Below are 21463 nucleotides of genomic sequence, written 5' to 3'. Positions count from 1 at the left end.
CTGGGCTCGTGCCACGCTGCGCTGATGCCACGCTGGGCCATCTGCAGGCCACGCCGGGCTTGTGTCACGTTGGGCTCGCTGCGTGCTATGCTGGGCTCGTGGCACGCTGGGCTTGCTACGTGCCACGTTGGGCTTGTTACATGCTACAGTGGGATCATAGCACACCGGCCTTGCTACGTGCCACGTGGGCTCATGCCATGCTGGGCTGGTGGCATGTCCTGTTGGGTTCACTGCACACTGTGCTGGGCTTGCTCCATGCCATGCTGGGCTCATGCCGTGCTCGGCTCCCTGCGTGTCCTGTTGGGCTCACTGCACATCATGCTGGGCTCACTCCATGCCATGCTGGGCTTGCTCCATGCCATGCTGGGCTCATGCCGTGCTGGGCTCCCTCCGTGCTGCCTTGGGCTCTCTCTGTGCCAGTCTGGGCTCGTGCCACATTGCAACCAAAGTGCTCTGTCACCGAGCTGGGCAGCCCCTGCCTCCTCCCTCGCCCAGAAAGAAGGTGCTGTGGTCTGACCCGAGCCCAGGGAAAAGCAGGTCCAGGAACAGGCAGGGTTAAGGCTGAGTTCACAGGAACCATCTCTGCACCATGGAGCTCTGGCTGGGAACTGCTTGCCTAAAATGAGCTGGCATGGAGGGAAAGGCTACTTTCAGCCCTAGATTGGCAGCCTGAACCCAGCCTAGGCTGATAGTCATCATCTAAGTACCCCTGGACCAGTTATTTTATGGCCAATATGACACCTCATGGATTTTCCGTGCTGGAAGATGTTTGCATTGTTGAAAGCTGGTGATTTCGTGGTGGGCAGTGAAAAAGGGAGGCTCCAAATGACAGAGGGAGACTCACTTCTCACAATAAAGGGTGGTTTCTTCTCTCTCCCTTTCCAAGACTTTTTTGTCCAGTGATGAGGGCACAGTTGCAACACCAGAGGGTCTCCATAGCACTTTAAACTATAACAGGAGAAAGGGCAAAGTGTGTTGCAGCTGGGCCCCCCAGCCTGGCTGTTTGCACTGTCAAGCATTAGGAAGGTAAGTCAAGTTTTCAGCTGTACAGATGAAGCTTTTCTGAGGAGGCTCCAACTGCACATTGCACCTGAGAGCTGCTCATGCCCAGTCAGGAGCTGTGGCAGCAATCAGAAATAAAATAACCTAAAATGCAAAGCTTTGGGGATGTCAGGAGTTCTCAAGGATGTCAAACCTCACAGTGTTTTCTTCAGAGCTGAGCTGGAAGGAACTTGGTGTTTATATCTGCATATATCATTAGGAATGTGCCAAAATGAATCCAGTCCCACACGTTCACTCAGGTCTGGATCCAGATGCACTATCCTGGGAAGCCATCTAGTGGTACACATTGGAATTGAGAAAAAAGTGACAAATGTAAAGACTTTGTCGAACCTTTATGTCTGTAGTTCTAAAAAACTACCTCAGTGGGAGTGTGAGTCTAAGCATCTATACAAGTTATATTACACAACCAATAGAGGTGAGTTTGGAAGCGGAGTCCCTTTGAAAATAAACTCAATTTTATGCTTTGGAATCAAACAGGTATTTTTGGGAGCAGGCATTGTTCAAAGTGGCCGAATGGGAACAAAGTGTTCAGGGGTTGGTTGTTTGCAGAAAGAAGAGCAGCCGAGTTTCTGGTACCCCCCCCATGTTCAACAGCTTTATCACACAAACGTTTTTAAACACAAAATATGAATAATGTCTAAATCCTTGAATTTCAGCTCCGTTAAGTTACACGAACATTTTAAGGAAAAAAAAAGGAAATAAAATTGAGAGAGAGACTTGCAGAGTTCTTACCTTTAACTGCCAGGTTACCTCATGTGAAATAAGCCATCTGACTGTCACTGCATCACCACAGAGTGTCAGGAGAGAGGCTTTTGGAGAAAGAAGATGAAGCTTTCTAACTGGAAACTCCAGGTCTCTCCATACTGTCAGAGTCAGTGAGTGTTCCCTAACTGAGCTGCCTCTGAAATAAGCAGAGCTCAGAGGATTTCCATGGCCCTTGGCAGCATTTAGCACCTCGGTGCGTTTTTACAGTAATACCTTTAGAAATGGAGCTTAGGGAGGCACCTGGCATTACAACTTTCCTCTCAGTCCAAAAACTCTGAAGGGGAGAGAGAAATTACCCAGAGCCCAGTGTCTGGTTTAAACAGGAATGACTCAGTGTCTGGACTGGGAACAAATATAACAACTTTCTGGTGCGGAAATAAGGAGCAGTGTTGAAAATGAAAGGATATGAACTCCATCAAAGTACATTTGATTTTTTTTGATTCCTAAGTTCAGTCTCTCTAAAGAGACCACAGACACATTTAAAGTAGAAAACTCAGCAATATTACACAGTTAACCTGTTTGGATTTAAAGGGAAATTCATTATTAATGTAAAACATTTGCAGTTCCTTTGAAGCCAGTGGGAATGGAATAATCTTGTGAATATTGTTTTCATGTATCCGTTTCCAGCTTGAATAATAATAATCTAAATATGTGTTGGAAGTGGGTTTTTTATTATTCATTATGACTTTGACCTATGTACAAAGTTGCTACCAAATTTGGAGTGGGAGTAAAAAGATACTTGTCTGTTTAAATTTCTGGGTTTGTACTTGTACAGCTTTTGGACTGTAGTTAGTGTAGATTTACTCATACTCTCAGTGAGAATCATAGAATCTGACTTTTTCTGACTTGCCCTGTCTTGAAGGAAAAAACAGCAAAATGAAAAAGCAACATTTACTTCCAAAACAAGTTGATACACTCTCCATATACACCTCTATATTGCACCTCTATTTATTGGCAGAGCTCTGACTCTGTTCACAGAGCCTTTGCAGCCAAGTTCCTGCCAGCCCTGGAAGGCTGTTTGTGCAAATGAAGTCGCTAAACTGCGAGAACTTTTGAAAGGAAAAAGAGCTGGAAATTAAAACCATGCTCAAGGCATGTCTGAAAGCCATTTGGGCTAACAGTTCTGTGTTTTCAACTTAAAAAAACCCACCCAAATATATACAGTACATTGGCAAAGAATGTGAAAACCTGGGAGCGCAGAGGAGCGGTTACACTATGGAAAGTCTGTGTGACTGTGGTGTCAAGTAATACCAGTTTTTTACATCAATGCAGGGTTCTTGATCATGGACAATCTATCATGATCACAGAATAAACCTAAACCTCCTTTAAAAAAGGAAAACCTTTTGCCAAGCTGATCTGTTTTGTGTTAGATGAAGCCCTGCTGTCAGATTCGGATAAATCAAGAGCTAAATTTTTGTGCTTCTTGATTTCATTCCTCCCTTGAGTTCACATTTTCCATTTGAAACGTGTCCCAGTGGTTCTGTGATTTCACACTGTCCTTCTATATGCTCTTAAATATTAAGAGTCTGATACTGTTGCCTCGTAAGTGGAGTTTTGCCACGGACTAAGCTCCCAGGCCCCAGGTTTCTGGTTAACTTCCAGCCCTGACAGCAAAGCCTCTGCGTTCAGTCCTGTGCGAAAAGCTGCATTTGGATGTTTTCCTGCTTTCCCAGAGTCTCACACCGAGCAGTGTCATGAACAAAGATGACTGAATAATTCTAAATTCTGGATGACATCCCTTTTTTAGATTCAGGATGTGTAAATATAATTGTCTGTAAGCAGAAGTTTTCAGAGTGCACGTAGGTGCTGTCTGGAATTCAAAGGGATGCAGCATCACGGATCTGGTACTTGCTTCACTTGCTCGTTGCTTTAGTACATGTTAGAGTTTGTCATTTGTACTAAGTGCTCTTCTTTTTCCTCACCTATCTCTAATTAGAAGCCAAATCTGTCTCAGTCTGTTAGGCTGCTTCTTTGTATTGGAAGAGAGAACAGTGAAAAAATGCCACATATGAACAGGAATGGAGTGACTGCAGTTGTTAAACTGATGGACTCACCTTCTCTTCCGTGCATTTACCTCACTTTTATACCAGTCAATATTTACCCATCCCCTCTGACTAATTCCTCAGTCCTGGCAAAACTTCTAAGACACACAAGGAACTGGGGAGGCACAAGAATTATGTCCTTAAGGCCCTCAAAATTAGAGAAAAATCCTGAAATCCTCCTAAACCAATGTGACATGGATTTTGACAAAAACTGAACAGCAGGCTAATGCCTGTAACAAGTTTGCACTGGAAACTTTTAAATGAGCTTAGGAAAGAAATCTCAGGATAAAATGTTCCCTGAATTCTTTCTAACAATGTCTTTTTAAAACAATTCCTTACATGCAGCTATAATTTCTTTTCAGAGCCAGTGGCTCACTAGTACGTACCGAGGTGAAATAATTCAGGGCCTCTGACTGTCCTAAGGCTCTTCAAACTTGACAGTTCTACAAAGGAAGCCAAAAAAGAGGAGCAGTGTTAGGAAGAGAATGCTGCTGTCAAAGGCAAACATTTTTGGCTGGGAGGCTGGGATGGATCAGGTGTATGAATTGATGTGGGGAAAGAAGATTGCATTAAATTCAATAAACCCCAATTTAGATATTCCTTCTCAGAATATATAAGTAGCCTTAAATTTTGCTTTAATTTATGTTGGGTTTTTTGGTCTTTTTTTGCTTTGGTTTGGGGTTTTTTAAAATCATTCTAGTTGATGTACCCTCAAAGGTTGGGATGGAATAGGGAGTTGGGAGGGGCTCAGTGAAGTGTCCTGCACCTCACAGTGATGGAAGAGATCAGTTGTTCCCCAGCTTGGTTGAATGATTTGAGTCAGTATTTCAAAGATTACTATTGTGATTACAAGGTCCAGGCCTGCTGAGTTAAGCTGAGAGTTCCATGTTATAACTTACATGGATTTCATGCTCTTCCTACCTTAATAGCTTCTTGCTCTCTCTCTCTTTTAATTCCATCAGCTGTAGTTGCTCCTCTGAAGTTAAGGATCACACCTCTTCTCTTAAGAATCCAGTCTTGTCACTCTTATCATCTGGTAATTTATGTCTTATGACTCATCTTGTTTACTCATTCCACACAGCTAAATGTTATTTTACCCCACTAACTAGTTCACCTTGAAGTTTCTTGCTCTTTCCTGTAATGCATGTTTTGCATAAATGGGATTTTTCTAAGCAGATATATTTTTTCTGCTCTTTTAAAGTGTATAAGAAAAGCTAGAAAGGACTCACCTTTTTTTTAGTCAAGATCCCTGGTTAGCCAAATGAAGAATAAAGTGGAGTATTTCTCTTCTATGACCACGATTACAAGCTTTTATAAGGGTGTCTGGGAGATTAGTGGGGATAAAGGAATATTTCAGAGTGTTCAGGGGATAAGTGTAGATTGTATTGCTTATGTCAAGCTGAGCAGATTGTTGTTAGCTTTGTAATGTTACCCAAGCAAGTCTGGTGCAGTCACATGGTGGACAGAAATACCTGGAGTTGCACCTGGTCACTCATTCCTTCACTGTCATCACCTCCTTTGGTCCAAGCATTCGGGTACAGTGTGGTCTGATCACCCCTGAGTTACAACAATGGACAATGTAGAGTTGTCTTGGAAAAAAAATACCAAAATCTGGAGTTGTTAAGCCATCAAAATCCTGTCTGCAGACAGAATCAGCACAGAGGGTCAGGGCCAAAGTTCTCCAAGCCAAGGGGAAGTTTCTCTCTGCTGTCACTGGACCATTGGTGAGCCCAAAGACCCTTCCTGAACACTGAGGGAGGGAGCTGCCAAATAACTGACAGCTCTGGATGGATCTCCAAAAGCAAAATTCCTTGGACTTTTACAGCTTCTAAGTGGCTGAGTCCTAGATAGAGTTCAGAATGTCTGTTCTAGCTGTTGTGGCCAGCTGTCTGCCTCTGCAGGAGAGCAGGGGAGAGAGATCAGCACTGAGCAAAAAGCCTTCAAACCATCCTTCAGACCTACTCCAAGAGCAGAACCACTACAGTTCCTGAGCATGGAGGCTGGAGTCCAGCTCAGCCACTCTTCCCTGGGCTCTGGAGTAGGGCTGTTATCATTACACTGTGCAAAAAGTCACAGAGAGCTATTCATAAAGCAGAATGCAATTAGACCAGATAAAAAATAAAGTCCATTTGGAATATTTGGAATATGCAGAGTAATAACACTTCCTGGAAGTGATTCTCCTCACGTGAACCATGACCATGCCAACTGCAGTTGTCACAGCTGGATGTTTGTGAGCACCTGGAGCCCTGTGTGGAGGAGGAGGGTGGAGGGAACTTGGGGTGCAAATTACTCCTCTGTGGAACCAGTCTGGAGGATATAAATACAGGCAGAGGCAGATCAGTGTCTAACAAATTATTCCCACCAAAGAACAATGGAATCCTATTATACTCTGGTTTTAATAGCAGGAATTCTGGTTGTTTTTGTGCTACTGGTTTTAATTGTAACAGATTATAATTACTTCAAGGTAGAGATTCCTCCTGATGCTGACCGGCCATCAAAGCTCCGTTTTTGTCACTGTGTGTACGCTCTGATGGAAATTCTGGTGAGTTGATCATGCTCTGTGATACTGGGATTTTCAGGAAAGGAAAAGCTGGAGAATGAAGATATGCATGTAAATATTGCAGCTACCTGTAGTGGGAGCCACACAGTAACACAGGTTTAAAGATAAAGGCCAAAAGTTGACTTGGTGTTCTATTACTGATGTAAAAGCAGCCAGTATGAACGAGTTCTTTTAAATACTGAGATATCCATTCTTATGTCACAATTGTTATTTGATTGCCTTCTATAATGAAATGATTAGAGGGCTGTAGATATAATTTACATGAATAATAGTAACCAGAGTTTCTGTATCTCAGTGCAGTCTGATATATGTAAGGCAGTTTCCTAAATTTTGAATTAGCTGCAGTAATTTTTTTACCCATCATTCTGTTCTTATTCTGCAGTGACTGAATTACTGAGTTTTAGTTAGATACTAAAACTGAGTTTTAGTTCTACAATCAGGTGGGTTGGAAGACACCTCCAGAAGTCATCTAATGGAACCTCCTGGTTCAGCTATGTCTGTTATTACTTTTTATTTAAGTACCTGTAAACCAGACTCACAGAAGCAGCCTAAGCCCTGTCACATCCTGCAGGTAACATGTCAAAAGAAAGCCTGCAGGAAAATCCCAGCTTCCATACCTCAGCAAATGCCTGTTGTTACTTGTGGTAAATGCAGGTCACAGCAATTAGAAGGCATTTATATAATACATTTAATTGAACAAGTATTAGGACATTCTTCCAGAAACCACGAATATGTGCATTTTCATTTCCTTAACTAAAATCCCAAAGCCATTTGAGTTATTTGTGGGAATCCTATAAAGGAACAAATAACCAACACAATTATCCTAAATATAGTATAGAAAAAGGTTAAGTTGTGGCCTTTATAGAGTGGGAAGACTTGTATTCCCTGTATTAATTTCTCATTTTTCCTGCTGTATCTATCCAGGCAAAGAACTTGAGCCGTCTGGGTGTCGTTGAGGAGCACACACTGCTCAGGCTGGTCACGGATGGGCTGCCAGCGTTGGGGGATTCCCTGCTCTTCACTAAAGATCTGCATTTTGATGGGGTGCCCGTGAGGATTTACCTCCCAAGAGAACCATCTGCAGGCAAACGGAGGGGAGTCATCCTCTTCCATGGAGGATGCGGGATTTTCGGAAGCATCAGTAAGGAACTGAAAGAGAAAATATGGTTATTTAGGATTGTTAACTGCATATTTTTAAAAACTCTCCTGAACCAAAGAAGTGACCGAAGCTTAATTTGAGAGAGTGAGAGGTAGAAAGCACTTAATGTTTATTCTGCCTTTTTAAACTCTCTAATCTGCACTTACTTAGAATTTAAATTATTTTTATAGGATATAGCACTTTTTATCATAGAACCATAGGATCAAAAAATGGTTTGGGTTGGAAAGTACCCTAAAGATCATCTTGTTCCACCCCCTGCCATGGACAGGGACACCTTCCACTAGCCCAGGTTGCTCCAAGCCCCCTTCAACCTGGCCTTGGACACTTCCAGGGATGGGGCAGCCACAGCTCCTGTGGGCAACCTGTGCCAGGGCCTCCCCACCTTCATTGTAAAAAATGTCTTTCCTTACATCCAAACTGATTTCTGACCTCTCTCAGTTTAAAACCATTGCTCATTCTGTAATAGTAATAATGATAATTCCTTTTCCTCATAGATCAACACTCTCCCTGAATATATGAACCTCACAGTATGTGCTGATGACCAAAGGTCTGGATTATTTTTATCCTAGCAACAATTTGGGTACTCCCTAAATAGGCATGTGGCCCACACTCCCTCATGGCAATAAGTCATAAGAAAATACGGGATGATGCTGACTGAAGTTTTCTAAGATATTAATTACATCAACAACATTTCTTCTTCAGGAAGTCACGAAAGAATCTGCCGGTACATAGCCAAAAAATCTGATTCAGTGGTTGTGTCTGTTGGGTAAGTGAGCTCCTCCCAGTGCTAATCCCAGAATTGGAGAACTCTGCTGCTTTCCCCCTGCTTCCCACACAGCCCTGAACTTACATTTCTTTGAATATAAGAACAGAAACTGTGTTGTCCACCCCACACTGCTGATATGTGGGAGCAAGCACATGCCATGGGATGGCAATGGGAAATACCTGATCCAGAGGCAGAGTTCCAGAAGGAATTTGTTTGCCAGCTCTTTTCAGAAGAACAAAGAGATTTTTTTGTTTTACATTGCTATCACCACAAAAATCATTGCCTTCGTTTGATAATAAGGAATTATAAGGCCAATGCCAGGTTTTAATATTTAAGGGTGATATTTAAAATCACCTGGGGGTGATTTTAAGGAGTAAATAATGAGTCCAAGATCTTTTAAAACCAGCATGGACCACTGCTGCCTTTTAAAGATGTTTTGCTGGTGGGAAATAGCTGGTGGTAGAAAGAAACTTTAGTTTCCAACAAATTCTTCCATGAAAAGATTCATTACTAAAGGATTTTATTAAGTTGGGAGGAATTAGTTTTGAGAAGGAAAGGGAGGGGAAGCTGTTCTGGTTTGCTTCAGCACGTGAAACTTTAAACTAGGTAAGTAATACTGGTTTGGGGGAGTTTTTGCAACTGCATGGGATGTATTTAGGATGAGACTCTTAACAATGTGTAACACCAGCTGTATTTTCTACCTTTCAGGTATCATTTATCGCCTGAGTACAAGTATCCAGCCCAAAGTCTGGAATGTCTCAGAGCTACTGTGCACTTCTTGCAGACTGCACACGCCTACGGGGTGGATCCCGCTCGGGTTATTGTTTGTGGGAGTAGTGTAGGGGGCACATACGCTGCCAGTGTTTGCCAGGAACTGGTGCCCAGGACAGATCTCCCAAAGATCTGTGCCCAGGTGCTCATCTATCCCTTTCTCCAAGCCCTGAACTTCAGTCTACCCTCTTACCAGAAAAATGCTTTCACTGCCCTCCTGTCCCGGGAGCGCACGGTCCGCTACATCCTCAAGTACCTGGGTAAGGATTGCTCCCTGGAGGAACCCATTTTGGCAGGTTCTCATGTTCCTGAGAGTATGAATTTGAAATACAGGAAATGGATAAACCCCGATCTTATCCCCGAGGTGTTTAAAGTGGGCTATAAACCACCGCCACCCGCTTCATTTCTACCCCGAGTCCACGAAGAAGTCCCAGAGCTGTTTGAGTGCAGGTTTTCCCCACTGCTGGCAGAGGATGCTGTTGTTTGTCAGCTCCCTGACACCTGTATTGTCACCTGTGGGCACGATGTGCTCCGGGATGATGGGCTGTTGTTCAAGAAACGCTTGGAGGACAACAATGTAAGAGTCACCTGGCACCACGTGGAAAAAGGCTTCCACTGCACAATGGAATTTTTTGGATATGGCATTTTCTCTTTTCCATCATCAAGTACAGTACTGAACCACACTGTAGAATTTATAAAAGGCTATTAAAATATTTTCTTTCATACTGCTATGCAAGAAAGCATGACTCAATTAACTATTTACTAGTTATTTGTACATTAGAATCTAGGCAAGAAATTCTGATGTTAGCATGGTCTGCTCAGTTCTGATTTTTACTGCTATAACTTAGCAACATCATGTGTTTTTATTCTTTATTTTGTAAGCTTGCTTTGCTGTTCTCTTCTTGCATTGTAAGAATTTATGTTCTCTTCATGTGTCAAAGAATAAAAACTCACCATATCAAAAAAACATTCTAAAGCAGGCAATGTGTGAGTAATCAGCAGTGTGCACACCCATGCCCCCAGAGAGCAAAATCCCCCAAAATCACCATGGCAGCACAAGGAAGTGCCCCCCAACACCCCCGGAGAGTGAAAATACCTTCACTACTTCAACTTGCTTACTTGGATTTTGGGGAGATAATATGTAAACAGCATGGAAGCTGCCAAAATAATTTCAAAAACAGGAGGGAAAAGAAAAATCTGAGCTCAGTTGTTATATTGTTATTAGGACAGATCCAGCTTTGGTAACCACAGATGCCAAGATAATTGCCATTGCATGGCAGCCCTGCTGGGCACGCAGTGCTGAGGCATTGGAAAATGTTTGACGTGCAACCCCCCTGCACCTGTGATATCCATGTATGCACAGCTGTGGAGAGAGGTTGGTAATGTCTGTTCTCTCCCAGGCAAACTGTGAGTAGGAAGAAGGTGGTGGGTTAAATTAAATATGGTGACAGGTGGGCCGGTGCAGATTTCTGCAGCAACAAGTCGCTACTTGTGAATGCTCCTTCTCCAGTCCCTATCAGCAAAATGAAATTATATTTCTTCATGTTCTGTTGGCACAACAGAGAGTTTATCTGGTTCATTTTTCCTATTGCAGGTAGTAGCAATTTGCTCTTCAAAGAAATTCTTCCTGGAGTAAATAATGTGATAGAGTTGCAAATGTTCCACTGTTCGAGGATTTCAGGATTTGCCTCGGTTATGCAAGGGCACGATGTGAAGCTGGGGATTCATTTTGGTTTCTGCTCTCAAGATGTGGCTTAGCAGCTCACAGGTTGGGAGCTGAAGCCAGTCCAGCAGTCGGTGTGTGCTCAAAAGCCATGGGAAAAGCTGGAGAATATTGGAGCAGTTAATCCCCGGGTGTTCCACCATGGCTGTGCTGTTACCTGGGCTGGAGCAGGCTGGCCTGAAGGTAGTTTGGGTGAGACCACATGAACTGCAGTCCAGCCTGTGAGAGTTGTTAGGCTTATCTTTATTCAGATGATTTTCATTCCTGTCTCTCTGTCTGCACCTTCCATACCAAGGCCTGGTTCTTTATGACTCTTGGCAGGTACAGAGAAGGTTGGAAGTGCTAGAAATAAGGATGTCTGTACAATGCCACCTTGGATTTTAAAAGTTATGAGATGGTTACAGATCTCATGCTATTTGACATTCAATCCTTCAGTGCAGTATTATATTCCTTGTCAGTTCAGCAATACTTGTTTTCTTTCCTTTATCCAATCTCTGGACTTACACCTCATTTATGGGCCAATGTTCAAACTCTGCACTGATCTACTCCTGAGATTCTTCCATGGTCCTTTATCTGTCAGTCATTAATTTACCACAAATAATACCAAATTTACCTTTATAATATGGCAGCAGCATTATTAGCTCTCTTGAACACACATATTTTAATCATGGGTTATAACCATGGAGTGCAGATGGGTAAGCAGAGAACAGCAAGTGCTGAAATAATGTATTCCTTGTTTAGTCACGACTCCCTTATTTTCTAAACTTTAGAAAGTCACAACATGTTCCATGTCTCCATGGAACTTCCTGTCCACTAATTTATTTTCATTAATTACAGATCTGCTGTGTGTCGTGCTTTGCTAAGATAAGATGTTTGGAGACAGTTTTATAGTTTCCAAAATGTGGAACTTTCAAGTACCTAAAACACAGCGAGTGACAATAGATGTGACAATCAATGACACCTAGGGAATTCTGCACACCAGTGTCCTTCCAAAAGGAATGCATACAGGGAAATACACTCAGATACAAGTGTGCACAGGAGTTATGGCACAAAAGAAGCCGTTACCAGCCCTTGTCAGAGCAATCAAGCTCACGGCTCAGACTGGGTTGGCTCCGGTCTCAAGTTCAGGCTTCCAGCACCAGATGGCTCTCACGCTCTGCAGAACTCAAAAGGAGCTCCTTGGGTTACACAGCACCTTCTCTGAAAGGTTTTTCAGTATCCCAGTACAGGCACCCATTCCCAGGGAGTTCCTGGTGCCACCTAATCACCACCAAAATCCAGAGGGAGGATCCTTGGGACTGCCTGGAGATGAGGTGAGGGAATGTTTCACATCTGTTACACCCGGCTCAGTCTCTGTGTCCCCCTTGCATGTGCAGCCACAGAACAGAAAAAAAATCTTAAGGATTGACAAGATTTCAGGCCCTGACATTTAATTCCTCACTGGAAATTAGTAAGAAAGGTAGTTCTGGGGGTAGGAGAAAATGGGACTTTGGCGTGGTCTATCCTCTGGTCTGTCTCACAGGAGCAAGAGAGAAGGTTAAGAAATGAGCAGAAGCTGGAGAGGGCATACATTTGGAAGGTTGTTTAGGGAATGGTTCTCCACTCTCGGCCTCAAGCTTGTAAATTGCCGAGTCTAAGCTTATAAAACATTAAGTATGACTTTGTGCACCTGCGACGCCCAAAGCAGAAAAACCACATTATTACTTCAGGAAGAAACTAGTTTGTTTCTTGTACAGTTTGTACCACATTCCAGCACATCAGGTCTTTGTGTGGAGCCCCTGGGCTTGGTGGGGGGGGGGGGATGTGCTGTGATGTCTGGATCTAGTTAATGTGCCTGGAAGAGCCCAAGACCTGCCAGCTGTTGGTGAACTGGCACCAAAAAGATTAAGAACAAAGAAGAACCATAGGTGCTAAGAACCTTAGTACAAAGGATCTGTCACAGCTGTCAGGAGGCTTCTTCTTAGATCCCCAGAGGGGCCAGATCTGATAAGTTTACTTAGACCACACCTAAGTCATTGGCACAGCACGGTTTAGCCGATTAATCGCTCTCACCACTAAAGGGGGGAGCTGCAATCACGTTTTGTGTAACAGTGTTTCCCAACGCTCTTGTCTGAGCGATAGGAAAGCTGAACCCTCTGTGCACCTCAATCCTGAGTGGTTTGACTGCACCGCTGCCATTTCCCAAGAGCAATGAGCCTTTCACCCACATCCCTTATCGAGCTGGGCATCAAATGCCGCCGAGGAGGATAAACCAAAAAGAACCTGTTTTATACTTAGCATGTGAATAAGCTTCTGGCAGTGGAGGGAGGGGCAGGGGGGACATTGGGAAGTGAAAGTCCACAGAGAATTGTTGGATAAAATGAAGGATCAGTTTGGGCAGAGGGAATCAGCTGCTTCTCAGAAATCACCAGAGATGAAGTTTCATCCTGTTTATTCTAAACAATTAAGAAACAGTTTCTAAAGTCAGGAATCAAACCTGAGGTGTTTCCTATGCAGGTTATGGATTATGCACTCTAAAGCTCTGGGGTTCTCTGTGTTGAGTTTCATTTCATTCAGTTCAAGGGTAGCTCATCCCTTGTATTATTTTTTTATTATTATTTAAGGAAAAAAAATCACAGTCATTTTACCCACACTGCTACTTTTCAGAATGAGAATCTGCTGCCTTCACAGTCTGAGCAGACTGCTAAAAAAACACACTGTTCCCAAAGGTGACATCACATGAGCTGAAAACCTTTGCTTTACAGATCTTTTTGTTTCAGGTTAAATCTTACCACTAATTATTTTTGCATGGAAAAATATGTTAGTTCCAGAGGAAGGCAGAGATCCTAAAGCTCTCCACAGAAAGAGTGGGCTCCTGATGTCTAGTCAGTGCCAGTAGCCCCGAAACCATGAAGTCCAAGTGTAGTTTCCATCAGCTGGAATCATATTTCTACCTGGAATGACACCTGTATGTAATATATCCCGTGGGGAGACAGAGACTGCAGCAGTGCTAAAAAAACAAACACAAACCAACTAAACACAACAGTTGGTGCAGGAGAAGAGCCTTCAAGGATGAGGCAAGACACAGCCCTCCCAGCAGGCTGCAGGTGCTGCTGGCTCCATTGGACTCAGGGATGCAATGGCACAGCAGCGTCCAAAATCTGTCATCACGGGTGATGAAACGTGTTTGCAACACTGAACCTTGATTTCAATGAAAGTCTGAAGAAGTCAGGCACGGAGGCACAATAAAGCAGCAAACTGAGCAGCTCTGAAGGTGGTTACCAAGAAAGGCTGTCACATGGGGACTCACAGGTAACACAGATCTGCCCCTAACCAGGGAACAGGGAGAGACAGAACAAGTTTTTGTCTTCTAAACTGACACTGATCCATCCAGTGGTGGTTCTGCTGTGATGGGCACGGCCTCAAAACACAGCCCTGTGTAGCTGTGAATATGAAAAACTGCTTGTGCAAGTCTCTGCCATGACTAATTGCTACTGTCTGTTTAATTGTGTGGTCGGGTTGCCACATGTTTTCATCTTCCTATTGGCATTTTTAAGAGCTGGATTATGAGCTGTGAAGGGAACTGCTAATCCCATGCCTTTACCTTCAGGAATCCAAAAGCCTGAAAAAGGGGAGGGAGCCCACAGCTGGTTCCTCCCTGGGCTCCTACCAGCACAGAGATGGAACTCCTCCTGGCCATTTTTCTCTCTGCTTTGACTGTTGTTGTGGCAATAGCATTCTATTATGGACATTCCAAGGCAGAAGTTCCTCATGAATTCAGTGAGAGAAGAAAGCTTTATGTTCTTCATTATGTGCTGAACTTTGCGTTTGGTCTGGTAAGTAAAACTTGATTAAAACTGGAGTTTTTCATTTAATTTCTGTTAGAGGGATAATGGTTAGAATAAATGTTCAAATATAATCAGCTGGATTGATTTGGTGATGTGAGCAGATGGTGCTATCCAGCACCAAAGGAAATGTGGAAAATGAAATTCTGTGCAATTTCCAGTTTTTTCTGACAGCCTGTGTTTTAGCTTGTTGTTCCTGTTGCCTCAAGACGGTGCTGGAAGGCTTGGAAGGGAAGTGCACGGGGTATGTGGAATTTCTGCTCTGTATCGCCCCGTGCTGACTTACAGAGGGAGCAATCAGATGATGTCTGTGACCTCTTCTACAGCCCTGTCACTCTCCTCCTGGGCCGCCTGAGAGAGCTGCCACATTCACAGTCTTTTGCCTTTCAAAGAGCCTAAACGACTTTCTTTTTTGAGACAGTACACATAATATATAAACTGACTTTCAGTGTCGTTGTTTTTGGCACATTTCGGATCCTCCCTTGCTTTACATCCTTGCTTCTCTTCAAAGCTGGAACGGGACTTGCACTTGTCTTTCTGTGTCATCAATCATCCTGTCCTGAGTTAATTGCTGCTTCTGTCATCTTAAAAACACTTCTCCTGTGATACCTAAACCAAGCTTCTTTTCTTTTAATTGTCTCTTTGGCTTGTGCATTACATTTCACTTCGGTTCTATGTTCTAATGTTATTAATTCTTCTTTCCTTTTTCTGCTCCGTTGCTTAAGTTTTGTTTGCAGTCAGCCAGAGAAGGTGACTCACATCGTCCCTGGAGCCCTGCCCCACCCAGGCCCCAACACTGCTACGATAGCAAAGCACTAAAATAGGATAGTAACTGAAGTCAAATTTAATTTTCTTACCACTGATATACAACGTGTGAACTTCCAGATTTTCTAAAAGCTGCATGATTACCCTTTATCCACCAAAGTTTTGTCTTTGTGTAATTCATTTGTGAAACTGCAGAATTTAGAAATTTGCTGCTAGTTGATGTAGATTTTAACTTCTGAACTTACAATTTTGTATCCTTTCTGCTGGCCAGGCACGAGCAACTCAAAGGAGCAGAAAGACAGTGATATTAATGTATAGTTAAACCAGAATTTAAATGCAAGTTCAAGTCGTGTAGCAACTCTTGCTTTTGCTGTTGGGCAAATTCCTTACGCCAAAGTAGTGAAATCCTTTCAAGGGCTGACAATCCATGATGTCAAAACCTCCTGGAAAATTAAAGTTTACTAGTATATCCAGTCCCCAGCTGGGACAAAAGCCAACACTAAACACAGAGGAGGGAGAAGTGAGGACTCCTATTTTTTCAGTATTTCCAAGACAAAGAAGATCTCTATATTCTATAACAATAGGTTTAACCTTTGCTGTTACAAAGGTATTAGTGTGAGGAAAGAAAACACCGGAGGGAAATGGAAGATTAAAGAAATCAAATAATTTTCCCACAGACATAAACCAGGAGTTCTGCAGAAGGATTCAGTTTGAGACTAAAACTTTGCCATAGGATGATCCTTCCTGCATGTGGGATCAGCTCCTCAGATGGCCTAAAATAGGATACCTACACCAAATTTAACAGGACCACATTACTGAGCTGCGTGAGGTCTGTGAAATGGGAGGTGAAAGCCACAATGGTGGGTTTTTAGGATCCACACAGACCATTCCAAGTGCAATCCTCTTTGACATCCATCTGCACAAATAATGGCAACACGACTAATTCTAGTGCTGGTTGGAGATGTCTGCTGGGGAAATCACACAAAACTGACTCCAGTGGAGTGGGAACACTGTGATTCTGCCTCATCCTTCCCCCCTTGAGCAGGAATAGAGCAGAGCAGCCTACAACTGAACCAGCTTAAAGCCATGGGATGCGATGAAGTCGACAGGCTCAGAGTGACATAAGAACCTTAGCCCAAGTGTTTAATTAAGAATCAGTGAGCTGTGAGAAGATCAAGCCAGGGTTCACAGCTATTCTTGGTCAGGAGGACAGCTGTGGCAAATGCTATGGAATTATTTTTTTCCTGCAAGTTTAAAAGTAGTGTGAGCTTGGGAAACGAAATGTTGGCCAGGTTTCTTCATCCAAAGATAAAATGCTGTAACTCCTCTCTCCTTATTTTGCTCTGAAACACCTGACAAAGTATGTGACACCTTCTTCTATCTACTATTAATAGCTGCTTTTTTTTCCTACTGAATTGACCATGCAGCTTTAATTTTTTAATGATCAATCTCCAGTTTAGGTGGAAATTTGCACTAATTTTTGGTTTCTTTTATTAACAGGCAACATTTTTGGACAAAGTAGGTATCGTCTCAGAGGTTCATTTCCTCAGGGTTGTAATGGAGAATGTACCACCACTGAAAGATAAACATCTCCTTATCAAGGACTTAAGATTTGAAAGGGTTAAAGTAAGAATTTACCAGTTGAAAACATCAAACACTAGCCAAAGAAGAGGAGTCCTTTATTTCCATGGAGGAGTTGGATGGTTGGGAAGCATCCGTAAGTAACACCAATAATATGAGCTCTAACTGCACATGGAGTCAAGGGATGGGGGAGGCTGGAAGGGACCACAGTGGTCCCACCTCTCTGCTCCAGCAGGGTCATCCCGGAGCACACGGCACAGGATTGTGTCCTGACAGGTCTGGAATATCTCCAGGGAGGGAGACTCCACACCCACCCGTCAGGGAGTTTCTGATCTGATCTGGTATTTCATAAATTACAACAAGAGTTAGTAGGTTAAGCACTATAAGTAACAAAATTAATTTCAGAACAGCAGAATGATTTGATTTCCATGCAGTGGACATCATGTTAAATTGTCTTTCTTGTGTCTCTGGAATATTCTCTGATGATTTTTTTCCTGCCTCGTCATGCTTGTGAGGAAAGTTGAAAATCTCATTAGAACTTTATTTCTTATTTTAAAGCACCCATTTTGTGTTCACACGTGTGTGCAAACTTCTGTGTGTGTATCCTGCTGTGGGTCTTTATAGTGGCCAAACAAGAACAAGACACATTTTGGTGTTTGAAATGGAAATGCCTAAGAGATGAGATGGTGCCTCATGCACAAGAAAAATTCTTGTGCTGGATTTAGCAGGAGTTTATGGTTTTTTTTTTTTTTATTTTAAACAAATTCTCACTTTCAAAACCACTTTAGAAGTGGCAGCAGTGGTGCTGTCCATTAACTGACTTTTCAAAGAGGGGACCAAACCAATGCATTGGTGTAAATTCCAGGTTTCTTCCTGGCAAGGAGATTCCCACAGATGTAAGGAAGTTGTGAGCAATGCCCAGATTAGACCGTGCCACGACAAGAGAATCACAGTGTAACATCAATCACACCACAGAGATCAGGATTTCAGAATATCAAGTTGTTTTGAAAGCAAGTTACAATTCCGTGGAAATGTTTTGTTTTCCAGGGGCCTACGAAAGAACCTGCCGCTATTTGGCCAGGAAGAGCAATTCAGTGGTGGTGTCTGTTGGGTGAGTGGAGTCAGACACACACTGGGAGCAATCTGTGCCTCCTCCTGGGTTTGGAAACATTTAGCCCAGCTCCTTGTAAAGCACCTGCATTTAATGATCCCATGCGTTTCACCAGCACTAATTTCTCTTGAGAAGAATTAGTCAACTAATCCCCACTTGTTTATTTGCAAATGAAATGCATTACAATAATTTTGTAATTTGTTGCCACCACTGAGAGCTGAGGATGTTTTTGTTTTCTAGAGCCATATGCAAACCACCTTAAGCTGAAAGCCTGAAGTGTTTCTGTTATAAGCACAGTTGCCCAGGCCACCAAATACTCATTTTAGTAGTTGAGAAAAGCTGAGGGGATATCCACATTTAACTGGCAATCAACCTGAGATGAACATTAAAAGTATTTTCCCAATGAATTGTAATGCATTTTTAAGAGAACCAATTTATAGAAGTTCAGGAAAAGAGTTGATGTCTTGAAAATTGATTACAATTGCACTAAATGCTATTTGCAAGCTAAAATACTTGAAGAACCAATGACTCATTGATTCTGTTTAAACAATTCACCTTACAGAACACCCCTGTAAACCTTTCAGATTGTCATTATCAATTTTCTATGCTCATATTCTCTAACAATATGTTGGGAAATGTTCAATTTCTAACTGGAATTGCTGTAACCAATTCAGACACACCTGCCCTGGCAGCCAATTCCAAAAGAACTCTGCTTGTGCCTTTAGTCACCTAAAAGATAGATAGAAAAGTATTTTGTAAAGATAGAACAGTGTTCTGACTCTCCCAAACATGAATAGTAGCAAATAATACATCAACAGCACTAATTGGGATCGATTCCCTTGCTGTATGATCTCAGGATATTCTCCTGTCTTCAGAGAGAAGGAGATGAATGACAAGAGGCCAAGGGGCCCATTCACTGGTTGTGACTCTGCTAAACCACTTTCACTCCTCTGAACATGAGCCAGAGTGTGCCCAGGTGGCCAAGAAGGCCAATGGATCCTGGCCTGGCTCAGGAACAGTGTGGCCAACAGGTCCAAGGAAGTGATTCTTCCCCTGGACTCAGCGCTGGTGAGGCCACCCCTGGAGTGCTGTGTCCAGCTCTGGGCCCCTCAGTTCAGGAAGGACATTGAGGTCCTGGAGCAGGTCCAGAGGAGAGCAACGAGGCTGGGGAAGGGACTGGAGCACAAGTGCTGTGAGGAGAGGCTGAGGGAGCTGGGGCTGTTCAGCCTGGAGAAGAGGAGGCTCAGGGGAGACCTCCTCACTCTCTGCAACTCCCTGACAGGAGGGGGGAGCCAGGGGGGGGTTGGTCTCTTTTCCCAGGCAACTCTCAGCAAGACAAGAGGGCTCGGTCTTAAGCTGTGCCAGGGGAGGTTTAGGTTGGATATTAGAAAGAATTTCTTTGCAGAGAGGGTGCTCAGCCATTGGAATGGGCTGCCCAGGGAAGTGGTGGATTCTCTGTCCCTGGAGGTTTTTAAGATGAGACTGGATGTGGCATCAGTGCCATGGGCTGGGAACCACAGCGGGGTTGGATCAAGGGTTGGGCTTGATGATCTCAGAGGTCCCTTCCAACCCAGCTGATTCTATGATTTTATGATTCTTTTTAGGTATCGTTTGGCTCCCGAGCACCCCTTCCCAGCCCAGTTTGAGGACTGTGTCACTGCCACCATCCACTTCCTGAGGACTGCCCAGGACCACGGCGTTGACCCTTCCCGTGTCGTCATCTGTGGGGACAGCAGTGGGGGGACACTCACTGCTGCTGTTGCCCAAGCCCTGGTGAGCAGAAAGGATGTCCCAAAGCTGAGAGCACAAATCCTGATCTATCCTTTTCTCCAGTGTGTGGACTTTAATTTGCCTTCTTATCAGCAGAATGAGAGAATCCCCATTTTGTTAAAGGAACGAACTTTGGTTCTGGGTTTGAAGTACCTGAATAAAGACTTGTCTGTTCTCCCAGAACTATTTAAAGGTCGCCACGTTCCAGAAGATCTGAGGCTGAAGTATCAGAAATGGGTGAGTCCTGACTACATCCCTCAAGAGTTTAAAACAAGAGGTTACAAACCAAGTCCAACATATCCATCCTCAGAAGAAATCTATAAATATACCCAGGGTATTTTTGACCCCGTTTTTTCACCACTGTTGGCTAAAGACAGTGTTGTTGCTCAGGTCCCTGAGACTTTCCTTCTGACCTGTGAGTTTGATGTGCTCAGAGATGATGGACTGCTGTACAAGAAACGATTAGATGATCATGGGATAAAAGTGACCTGGTGCCACCTGCAAGAGGGATTCCATGGAACAGTGTTCACAGCTACTTTGGGTGGGGGAGCAGCATTCAAATCTGGAATTAAAGGCCTGGAAAAGGTAGTAAATTTTTTAAGATTGATGTAAAATTCAATTTCTTGCTTTCCTTTCCTGATTCCTATCTTATTGCTTACAAAGATTTTTTTTTTAAAAATCAATTTTCCTTTTCTTAAGTCATCACCTTAGATTTCTGCATTGCGTCTGTTCTTCTTGTTATCTGATAAGCTGATTTCACGATGGCTTTTGCTTAATTTTCTTCCAGGAGAGGCAAAATCAGGTGGACTTACATTTCCTTTCTCTACCAACTCTTCAGTTTTCCCTTGTAGCCATTAAAGATCCAGTCCACATAGCAAGGGGTTTGCAATGCAGTTTGGTTTAATGGAGTTCTGGTAATATTAAAACTCAAACCACGTTTGAGGACAACCTGGGGCAGGTAACAGGGCATGAAATCTGCAGGGTCAGTGTATAATGAGCATGGGCAATGGTTTAGGAAAGCCTGGTGAGAGCTGAATTTGAAACAAGCTTAAAGAGTTCTCTGTTCTGAATACAGGAGGAAAAATGTGAACATGGACATAAGTGAAAGGAGGAGAAGGAAAGGAAAGGAGGAGACAAAAAGGGTTAGGCCTGGAATTACAGATGTTATAAGAAGTATTGGTTAAGGAAAACAACACCTACCAAAAAACCCATGCATATATATTTTATATATAGATAAAAGATATGTGGGAATATAAAGCAATATCAGTTCCTTTACAAAGAGCTTGTATTGTTTAGGCCTGCACTGCCTGGTGCAGGAAGGACTTTTCCATGAAGGGACACTTAAAGTGCCATGGCAGAGAAAGGACAATGAAGGAGAAAGGAAAAAAACCAAATCAAAGTTCATGTCAATCTTGAGCTGTTTACAACAAGAGATGTATGTAAGTAAAACTATACAAAATAAAATGGCATAACAAGGGTGTAAGGTATTTTCTTAGAAATGTACTCAACATTGTCAATAAATGTCAGTAAATGTTTTAATGTCACTGTGCTGAGGTGAATTTAT

The 21463-nt window shown here is 43.0% G+C and overlaps 3 protein-coding genes across 3 annotated transcripts in view; 2 read left to right on the top strand and 1 right to left on the bottom strand.

The window, feature by feature from the left end:
* The window catches only part of DHRS3 (dehydrogenase/reductase 3), a 79271-nt gene that overhangs the window by 27152 nt on the left and 30656 nt on the right, over positions 1-21463 (bottom strand). Inside the window, exons 2-3 of the mRNA XM_027702899.1 lie at positions 7492-7578; positions 4256-4312 (exon numbers count right to left, since the gene is read on the bottom strand). Coding sequence (XP_027558700.1) covers positions 4256-4312; positions 7492-7507 — 73 coding nt within the window. The 5' untranslated portion in view covers positions 7508-7578. The remainder of the gene's footprint in view (positions 1-4255; positions 4313-7491; positions 7579-21463) is intronic.
* LOC113977087 (arylacetamide deacetylase-like 4) lies at positions 6241-9834 on the top strand. Its single transcript, XM_027702897.1, has 4 exons — positions 6241-6411; positions 7354-7570; positions 8291-8354; positions 9063-9834. The coding sequence occupies exons 1-4, from the start codon at positions 6241-6243 to the stop codon at positions 9832-9834; spliced, it is 1224 nt and encodes a 407-aa protein (XP_027558698.1).
* Positions 14508-20511, top strand: LOC113977085 (arylacetamide deacetylase-like 4). The gene is made up of 4 exons (XM_027702895.1): positions 14508-14663; positions 16938-17154; positions 18066-18129; positions 19734-20511. The coding sequence occupies exons 1-4, from the start codon at positions 14508-14510 to the stop codon at positions 20509-20511; spliced, it is 1215 nt and encodes a 404-aa protein (XP_027558696.1).

Source organism: Neopelma chrysocephalum, unplaced genomic scaffold (genome assembly GCF_003984885.1).
Source record: "Neopelma chrysocephalum unplaced genomic scaffold, ASM398488v2 Primary Assembly neopelma1_200, whole genome shotgun sequence".
NCBI classification, from domain to species: Eukaryota; Metazoa; Chordata; class Aves; order Passeriformes; family Pipridae; genus Neopelma; species Neopelma chrysocephalum.
This window is presented reverse-complemented; position numbering and strand designations above follow the sequence as displayed.

Bases quoted from the DNA above. Each gene is read 5' to 3' on its own strand.
- LOC113977087 (XM_027702897.1), top strand. From the start codon at position 6,241: ATGGAATCCTATTATACTCTGGTTTTAATAGCAGGAATTCTGGTTGTT. The intron at 6,412-7,353 runs GTGAGTTGATCA...GTATCTATCCAG, and splicing joins ACGCTCTGATGGAAATTCTG to GCAAAGAACTTGAGCCGTCT. The intron at 8,355-9,062 runs GTAAGTGAGCTC...TCTACCTTTCAG, and splicing joins TCAGTGGTTGTGTCTGTTGG to GTATCATTTATCGCCTGAGT.
- LOC113977085 (XM_027702895.1), top strand. From the start codon at position 14,508: ATGGAACTCCTCCTGGCCATTTTTCTCTCTGCTTTGACTGTTGTTGTG. The intron at 14,664-16,937 runs GTAAGTAAAACT...TTTTATTAACAG, and splicing joins TGAACTTTGCGTTTGGTCTG to GCAACATTTTTGGACAAAGT. The intron at 17,155-18,065 runs GTAAGTAACACC...TTTGTTTTCCAG, and splicing joins TGGATGGTTGGGAAGCATCC to GGGCCTACGAAAGAACCTGC.